The sequence below is a fragment of the Chelmon rostratus genome, chromosome 2 (assembly GCF_017976325.1).
Source record: "Chelmon rostratus isolate fCheRos1 chromosome 2, fCheRos1.pri, whole genome shotgun sequence".
Lineage (NCBI taxonomy): Eukaryota > Metazoa > Chordata > Actinopteri > Chaetodontiformes > Chaetodontidae > Chelmon > Chelmon rostratus.
Genome location: NC_055659.1, coordinates 8,847,841 through 8,857,882, shown reverse-complemented (window position 1 = coordinate 8,857,882; position 10,042 = coordinate 8,847,841). Strand labels below are relative to the sequence as shown.

At 45.2% G+C, this 10,042-nt stretch overlaps 1 protein-coding gene across 1 annotated transcript; it reads left to right on the top strand.

Moving 5' to 3' along the window:
- The first annotated feature begins 732 nt into the window (after positions 1–732).
- On the top strand, positions 733–2,298 carry LOC121617552 (potassium voltage-gated channel subfamily A member 3). Its single transcript, XM_041952748.1, has one exon. The coding sequence runs from the start codon at positions 733–735 to the stop codon at positions 2,296–2,298; it is 1,566 nt and encodes a 521-aa protein (XP_041808682.1).
- The last annotated feature ends 7,744 nt before the right edge of the window (positions 2,299–10,042 follow it).

The window sequence follows — 10,042 nt, the reverse complement described above, 5'->3', positions numbered from 1 at the left end:
ACAGCTCAACAGCGAGACATGAAACACAAAGAATAAGCAATTAAATATTCAGGTTCGTGGATGTTTTGGCCCTCTGCTGACAGCCCCCCCCCCCCCCCCCCCCCCAAAAAAAAAAAACAAACAAAAAAACAAAAAAAACAAACGGATGGCATGAGCTCAGTTTCTGTGGGGAAAGTGAAGCAATGGCAGGTGACAGCGTTGTTGGGTCTGTGTCAGAGGTGTTAGACACAATCACCGCCTGACGCACAGCCGTAGAGATGGAGCCGATGTGCCTGCTGAATGTCTGTTTTTCTTTTTTCTTTTCATTTTAATTTGAGGTGAACTCTTGCTGTGCTCTAAACGCCACTACATGTGCATTTAAACAACGTGATATAAGATCTGTGCGAGCCCACGGAGACATAATCCAACTTGGATCAAACAGGTGTGGACGTGATTCCCACAAGTGTTTCTGTTCCACCGCGCTTTAATGAAGGTGTGCGCTCGACATTAGGTGTCGAGTTAATTTCCGACTGGGCGTGTTGTGCACGTATGTCAGACATATGCGCGCCGTGGGCGGGTGTCGACGTGTTTGTAAGAAAAAAAAGGCAGATGGGAGTGCAGCGCTTCAGTGTGTGGAGACGCGGAGACGGGTGATGGTTAGAAAAGATGTAAGCGGCGTCGGCCTCAGCTCTCCAAAGCTGTAGGCTTTGGCTGGGAGAGGCGTGGCGCACTCTGCCCCTCCAGACCACCTGCATGGATGACCAGACCTACAGTGTGAACCAGTCACCCTCGTCCACCAGGCGCAGGGGCAGGGGCAGGGGCAGGAACGCGACTGACAGCCGGGGTTATGCCGAGGTGGAGAAGGGCGTCATGACGGTGGAAAACATGCTGGAGGAGTCCGCCGTGCTCTCGGCGCCTCACCTGTCGGTGGATCGATACGAGCGCGGCCGCCAGGGATGCTGCGAGAGGGTGGTGATCAACATTTCGGGTTTACGCTTCGAGACGCAACTTAAAACTTTCAACCAGTTCCCAGACACGCTGCTGGGGGACCCCAGGAAAAGGATGCGCTACTTTGACCCACTGAGGAACGAGTACTTCTTTGACAGGAACAGACCGAGCTTTGATGCCATCCTGTACTACTACCAGTCAGGGGGGCGCATACGGAGACCTGTTAACGTCCCCATTGATATTTTCTCCGAGGAGATCAGGTTTTATCAACTCGGAGAGGAGGCCATGGAGAAATTCCGCGACGATGAAGGGTTTATAAAGGAAGAGGAGCGCGTACTGCCCAAGCATGATTTCCAAAAGCAGGTTTGGCTTTTGTTTGAGTATCCTGAGAGCTCCGGGCCAGCACGGGGGATAGCCATCGTCTCGGTGCTTGTTATATTGATTTCGATTGTAATTTTCTGCATGGAGACTCTGCCGGAATTTCGAGATGAGAGAGACCAAGCCACGGTGGCACCCGCGGTGAACGGCACTGCTCCCCACCTGCAGAGCCCGTTCACAGACCCTTTCTTTGTGATAGAGACTCTGTGCATCATATGGTTCTCTTTCGAGCTGCTGGTCAGGTTTTTCGCCTGCCCCAGCAAAACTTCCTTCTCCAAAAACATCATGAATATCATTGACATCGTCGCCATAATCCCCTACTTTATCACTCTGGGGACTGAGCTGGCCGAGAGGGAGACCAACAGCGGCCAACAGGCGATGTCCCTCGCCATCCTGCGGGTGATCAGACTGGTGAGGGTCTTTCGTATATTTAAGCTGTCTCGACACTCAAAGGGACTTCAGATTTTGGGGCAGACCCTCAAGGCCAGCATGAGGGAGCTCGGCTTGCTCATATTTTTCCTTTTCATCGGAGTTATTCTCTTCTCCAGCGCGGTTTACTTCGCAGAAGCAGACGACCCCTCGTCCAGCTTCACCAGCATCCCCGATGCGTTTTGGTGGGCAGTGGTAACGATGACCACAGTCGGATATGGAGACATGCATCCGGTGACCATCGGTGGGAAAATAGTGGGGTCCCTGTGCGCAATAGCAGGCGTGCTGACCATTGCCTTACCCGTGCCAGTGATTGTGTCCAATTTCAACTACTTTTACCACAGGGAGACCGATGGAGAGGAGCAGCCACAGTACGTGCACGCAGGCAGCTGTGAGCACCTCCCCTCGGAGGAGCTGAGGAGGTCGTGCAGCTCCTCATCGCTCAGCAAGTCTGAGTACATGGTGATAGAGGAGGGCATCAACAGTGCGTTCAAGCAGCCCAACTTCACCACCGAGAACAACCAGAACTGCGTGAACATCAAAAAGATCTTCACAGACGTGTAAATGAACTCCACCGTGGATCATTTATGGAGCATGAAGAAATAGTAGCTATGATATTATTTTTCTATATAGCCAATCGTAATGTGTCAGTTCATATCTGTGGATGAACGCTGCGTAAACGTCCGCTTTAACAAGTCCCTTATCCCCTTTTTATTTTAACCAAATTAACCATTCTGCTTATTTCCAGCGTAGATTCTCGTGTTTTGAGTATTTCCAAGAGATCAAGAAGTATTAATACGACCCAAAACACATCTGCACTGGAAAAGTATTGATTTCGACCCAGACTGTTGTCAGAAACAAAGAAAACATTTCATTTAAAGTTAGTGGCTTGTTAAAGCGGATTCTTCTGCAGCGCATTCCGCCACACGATGCCTACATATCTGATGTTTATGCGAGAGTTGCTGGTGTTGATGACTGGGATCCACGTGTAGCATAGTCTACTGTAATGCATCTACCCGCCAGTCAAAAAAGCAAAAAGGAAAAAAAAAGTACGTCTTGTGCTGAAAAGTTTCATTGTCCAGTAATGTAATATGGTAATTAATATATAGCCAAAAAAGCCTGTTTAGGTTATATTTAATATCATAGCCTGTGGAGATGTTCAACACCGAGTCTTGCTCAGATTATTATTCAGGTCGTAACACGCAGAGTGATGTAGATGGAAACGCTTATCATAAATTATGAGTCAAGCTTTTCGTAAAATTGTATTTTTATCCAGATCTGCCTATATAGCCTATATTAAATAAAACGGAATTTAAGTGATCCCGACTCAAAATCTCATTATAACCTTTGGCTAAATATCTTGTATTCAAATTCGGTCCAGAGCGGGTTGGGGGTGGGTCCGGAATACACAAAGTTTAATAATTGTTTGTTTGAGGTCTTGTGCGCAGGATGAAAACAGCGTGGATGAAAGCGCCTCCTGCTCGCCGAGCCCGCCTTGTGATGCAGTCTCCATGACAACGGTGGTTTCCTGGGTAACCCCCCTCTAATGTTACCATGGCATTGTGTTGCATTTTTGCAAAGACTTTCCAACTGTGGTTCACTATCAGCTTTGCGTCTTTGGAGGGGCTAAAGAGGAAACTGCTGTAGATGTATGTTTTTTTAATATCACATGAAACACGTGGAGTTTAATGATTTATCAGTTTCCTTAAAGGTGGTTGAATTAATATCATTAGTCCCTTAGGCAAAGTTAGTAGCCTGTAGCTTCAGGCAGCGGGATGGCACATGTAGTGAAACTTGATGAAAAGCTGTCTTATCGGTGCAGCCTCTCCTTTGTTTCACTAAAACCGCCTCAGCTGCTCTGTTCTTCAGATGTGAGCTCCATTCTCTGAGTTGGCATGCCAACTAGGTCTGACGTCAGCTACCTTTCATCCCCTCCAGCAGACACTCACACGTGTCCTTTCAGCATAAAGCGGCCGAAAAACTCGAGTGACACAAACAAACAATGAAACTCAAAGGAATCCATTGAAAATTTATCACAGGGCCGTATTTCCTCATCATGTACCGTGTGGGCTTGCAGTATGTTTGAGTTATTTGGAAATGACACTTGTTATTCTTAGGGCTGCGAACATGATTATTTTCACAATCGACCGTCCAACCCATTTTAACTATAAAATGTTAAAAAAAAAAGTGAAAAATGCCTGTCATGCTACAGTTTTATCCAACCAGCCGTCCAAAATACAAAGCAGCAAAACAGCAAACATTCACAATGGAGAGGCTGGCGCCAGAGTGCTTCGGCATTTTTCCTTGAAATAGACTCAAAATTGTTAAGTAATGAACAAAACTGTTGTCGATCAATTCTCTGTCAGTTTATTATTCCATTAACACAAATGCTAATTGTGGTTCAGGTGAGCTGTCGGTTCAGTCATGTGTGAGTTCATGCTGAGCTGTTTTGTTTTGAACAAACACAGAAGCTTCATCATTCTAAAAATAGCTCAGTACTGCCCTCAAGTGGCTCAACTGAATTATTACTGTTTGGATGGAGTTTAATATCAAGCTTCTCATCAGACATCCATTGTAATCATTCTGGTAGCAAACAGTTTATATCACATTTGTTGTGACCGCCTTGACTGTAATAAGACTCCCCAGGTCCTCTTTAAAAACTCAAAAACATACCAAAATTCTTTATGGCTTTATTAGCTTGATACTTTATGACTCTGACTGATTTTACGAGAACTGCTGATGAACAGGATCCACCAGGGTCCGCCACTCAAAATGACTTCTGCTTGAAGTCCCAGCGACTTCAACTGTAAAATATGGTCAAATACCATGGGATTTCATTTGCTGTTGAGGCAGCACCACACCTCCCAAATCCCAAATGAGACAATTTGGATTTCTCTGTTTGGAATAATTTAGCAGTATGTTCATAAGAGGTCTAACATGACCCCAAACATAAATATCATCATGTAGGATAACACACTGTACATTTCTTTCAATATATATATTTGTTCATGCATTGTCAGTATAACATATAAAACATGTTATATTAAATATCTGTATATTTCCTGATTTGGTGCAATAATCTATAATAGTCATATTCATATTAAGTCATGTTCAGGTGTAAGGTGTAAGCCCCTTTGTAGCTTCAGGAAGCGTTACCACTTCAGTGCTTATCTATGTAATGAGTTTAATTCAGGTCAGAAATAAAGAAAAAATACATACAGTCATTAATACTAGTTTTACGCAGTGTTTTGTCCTAGAATTGGCCATGCGGCTGTCTGGGATTTATCATGCAGGTCAGGAAACTACCTTCGATTTCCACCTAGAGGCTTTTAGTCTGACCCATAATTCTTCTGTTCCCAGGAGACAAAGGGAATTACAGTTTGTGAACCGGAGTGCTTAAAACCCAACTTACTTACAGTTTGTTTGACTTTGAAAACGCACTGAAATGGACAAGAAGGTCACTTGAAATTCCCTTTGCGGCATGCAGGGCTGTTACAAAGTGAAATCCAAATCAAAGTAGAATCAAATGAAAGCTTGCATGTTATAGTCTGCTCTACAAAGCAACATTTTAACAAACGGTATGAATGTATGAGCCCAGAATAAGAGAGGAAATGTTACAACAGCCTTGTGCATTCCCCAAACAAATACCAAAACAATCACAGAATGGGTCCTATAATAACCCAGTGAAATTGACTTTTCACATAATTTCCTATGACCCAGTCTGGCACTCACATTCTTAATATACTGTATGGCTGACCTCAAATCACCTTCGACAATAATTGTGAAAAGCGTTTGTTTGGTTAAGTCTGTTTGCTTATGGTAAGATCTGATCTTGATGACAATGATTTAAATGTCAAACCTGACAACAGCTGCCTGTTTTAGTAAACGTGGTCCACGTTTGATTTGTGTATACGAAAGCTCATTTCGTCTACGAATGTGCTGTGAGAACGGCCGCCACACACGCAAACAAAACACTCAAGGAAGGTAAACACAACATTAAGAGGAAGAACAGCAGGCTGGAGATGACTTAAACTAACAAAAACATGACTGTCCACACATGACAATGTTTAAGTGAAGGATTGATTTAACCTTTCGTCCACTGCGGAGGCGCGTCTTTGCTGAATGTTCAGTTTTACATGCGGAGCGGCGATGACCTCGGTGCTGCGGGCCAGATACGATGCAGCCCACAGCTCCAGGTGCTCTGCCTCAGAACTGCTGAGTGGTTTTGTTCCCCCTGTCCCCCCTTCTGGAATTTAAGGCCTTCTTCAGTGTATTTTTAACCAGAGGAAATGAAAACGTGCCTGCGAGTTACCATCGCCGTTAATCATCTCCCGCAGAGCTCGACGGCAGCGCTGGCGAGGGACACCTGCAGTCCAGCCTGTCTCGTTCTGGTTTGTGGAGAGGTAAGAATAGGCTCAGATGCTGTGGCCTCATGGGGAGATCAACGTTGTTTTTGCAGTATTTAAATGAATAGAGGATAATATCAGTCATTTCTATGTTTACTCATCTTATCAGGAATGCAGGAGGCTTATTAGATGATAATTACCGAGACATAATTCCATATTTATTCATTATTCAGGACCTTGTAGCACCAACACAGGGAAAAACACTGCTCCACATTCTTTCAGTAAACTCTTTTCATGAATCGTCCCTTGCCATGTAGGGCTGAGTATCAAACTGCAGGATCCAAAAGCTGACATTAAAGCTACACTTATCAATATTTATGTCTCAACAGTGGCTCAGATGATTATGTGTAATGTGAATCCCTCAGCTCTGCTGAGCGTTTCCTCCATCTTTCACAAACTCTGCTGTTAGTAATCTTGTTTCCAGATGCAGCAGGCAGCTGTTTTCAGTAAAAGGCTGATGGACAGAGGCTGCATACCCTGCATCAAGCTGCAGGTGGACTTAAGTTAGCTGCTAGCTGGTGAGCACACTGCGGCATTTAGCAGGAAAAGACAGCAAAAAGGACAGAGAGCATACCACTTGTATTCATCCCGACACCAGAAACACTGAACGCTCTAAGGAAACGCTAATGTTGCTCTGTTTTCGCTCAAAATAATGAGTTAGTAGCTCAAAATAATGACAGACTTTCTCAATCTCTCAATTATTTTGAGAAAGTTTCTCATTATCTTGAGATACTAACTCACTGTTTTCTGATACTAAATCATTACTTTGAGAAAGCTGTCATTACAATGACTTACAGGATCTTTTTTTTTCCCATCACATTGGCTAAAATGGGCTCCTGTACTGATCATATTTGTAATCTCTCCAATCTTGACTAAATAGTTTGTGGTTTAAATAAAAATTCTGCCAGTTTCAGACATTTTCATTTTCATTTTCATGAACGGCTGCTTGTGGTTAGACCGCATTAGCTCTTTTTCTTACATTGTAGTTTGAAGTTATTTTGAAAGTTTAGATTTCTCATGGTAGGGTAGAGGAGTAGTAGCAGTAGGAAGAGTACTGTTTTGGTATCAGTATTGAAACTTGGGTATTGAATTATTGAAAAATTAAAAGTGTATGTATACTTCCATGTCACTATAGATCTAAAAAGAAAAACTACCCTGCATTGAACATGCAAAAGTCAGCATTAAGAAAAAGGGATTTAAGTGTGTGTGTGGTATGAATGAGCATGCTTGAATGCTGTACAGCTGATACACTCTGCTGTGGGATCCTGGTCATTAGGAAAGTACTGGAGAGAACGTGCACACACTTGGAGTCAGAGTTAATACACTCACACACACTCACCTGCCACTTGATTAAATACACTCATACAGTCCAACACAACAGCGCTGCCATCAATTCAGCATTTACAAAGCTTATAATGTGTCAGTTTTTGTTGACACTGTCAGGAAGGTGATCATTCTGCTCTGTGTTTATTATGGAGGTCGTAGTGGGTGGTGGTTTACTGGAGTGCATTATATTGAAAGGTGTTTCTAATATTCTGCCCCTCTCATGTAGGTAAATGGGGGGTGGACAAAATATTAGCAGCACCTCTCTCTATTATGTGGCCCGAGAGCGTATGAGCCTGCATGCATCCAGACAAATCCCCACACAGATGCAGAAAACAAACCGCAGTCAGCTCCACAGCTGGTCCTCTCCGACACTGCCGCTCCAGGCGGACGTGAGGATGCGAGACCAGGACCGTGCTCAGGCGAGGTGGGGGGTAGCGGAGACCCGGGGCTTCCCCTCCCCTCTCGTCATGCCAACATTCACCACATGAGAGGAGTGATGCCTCGCAGCAGCGTGCTTCCTCTAATGATACCCAGCATGCCAACATGGGGAGTGTCTGCCAGGAGAAGCGCCGCGTGTCATCTCTGAACTTTACCTCGTGCTCATGACACATCGGTGCAGGGAAGAGGGAAGACGGCGGCTGCAACCGGTGCAATTATTCACAGCGCTGCACATTTTTCTTCCTGCTCAGATGATATTTTTATGTGGTACAGTATTTGCCCTAAAACTGTAACTCGGTGCTGCCAAAAATAGAATCCATGAGACATATTGCCATTATTTCTCAGGGTGCCATTCATCCAGCTGCTCTTTGGAGAACATGTAATGGCACTCTGGGGGCTATTCATAAAGTTCACTCGACTGCATCAAGACTCAGGGCTTTCAGTGAGACTAAGGAAAGCCCAGAAAGCATGTCAGAGAGTCAGAGAAAGCATATACCCCCCCCCCACCACCCACCAGAGGGAACACGTACTAAACCTAACAGTGAAGACAGCTGTACATTTGCTGCCTAACATGGTGTGAAACTGTGACACAAGGAAAACAAGGATTCACATATTTTAGTTTTCCTAATCACTAGTTCATCTTTGAGTAACGCAGCTGACTGCGGGAAAATGAAAAGTGCTTTGTCATCGTGCTCTAACTTTACCTGAAATATCCCAGCGGCACCAGAGCCGCTGTAGGCGTGATGTCACCGCCAAGCCTCCTCCCACTGCTGCCCCTAGAGATGGTCTCCATAGCAACCGAATGAGGCTGAGCAAAAGACTACAGTGACAATGCTGACTTTGGACAATTTTGATACACTAGTGCTTTTAGGCACTTTCCAGGAGTCCGTTTATCTTAAATCCTGACAGACAAGATTAATATTGATGTACAAAGTCAGATGTGTGTAAAGTTTTGGTGACAGAGGCGGTGTGAGGTGTGACCCTGGAAACTGTGCAGCTCCGGCTCATCCCTCAGGTGTCCTGTGAAGTAGAGAGCAGCTGTCGGGTCCAGCAGCAGTGTCGACTGCAGATCGGACCGCTGCACGAAGCTCAGGCAGATATTTTGGTTCCTTGAGTCACCGGCAAACAAAAACCAGAGGACTGCATCATCACAGTGACACAGTAGCTGTCACTGTAAATCCCACACATCCCATAATGTGCATCTGTGCTGCAGCAAACAAACACGGCAGCCTGCTCTCTCTCAAACGTCGTAGAGCAGACGCCTTTGATGCCAAATAATTTTGCGCGCTTTCCCAGAACCAGGCTTTGCTAAAATATTCAGGGGTGGAGCAGTGTGCTGCAATAAGTCGCTGCTGCATGCAACGCATAAAGTAAACCGCTCCCCTTGACAGAGCCTCGCTGTGCATCTAAAAAGCTTATTGTCACAGACACACAATCGTTTTATTTTTTGTTCTCTACCCTTCATACAAAAGGCATCTTATTTCTACTGTGACCTTGGTGTAATATAACCAAGTGTTCCTGAAGCAAGCGCCTACCTTGGCTTGAATTTCACTCACTCATACGGACACATTGTATAACACAGCATAAGGGTATCCCTGCAACAGTGACACTGACTGACTCACTCACTGACTCATAGTCCCTCTCTTCAACATCAGCGTAGCTCACTGAATTGAGCGAAGCCACGACGGGCGCACAGTAATGTGTGCATGTGTGTCCGTTCCAGCGGCATGTTGCGTGCCCTAACTTTTGACTCGCAGCAGCATGAGCCTGTTATCGTGTGTCTACAGGTAGCGACTGACCCTATAAGTTTAGATGACAAGCTTGTGCAGTGGGTGTGTGCAGATTTCCGTGAGGCTCTCTGGCTAAGTGAGATGCAGCTTGGCAGCATACCGCAGTGGACCAGTGTCCTTGTGTCTCTCCTGTTGTCTGGCTCTTTTCCAGCGTCTGCCCTCATCCTGCTGGGCCTCAATCTGACGAGCACGAGTCTCTCCTTTTTCCTTCTCCTCCCTCTCTTTGCACAATGCTCTCTCTTGCCTATCCCTCCCTTGTATATCTACACCTCTTTTTGTCTCTGCCTCAGATGCACTGTCAGCTCCAGAGGACACAGAGAAGGACACAAGGAGATGCACCGCTATATA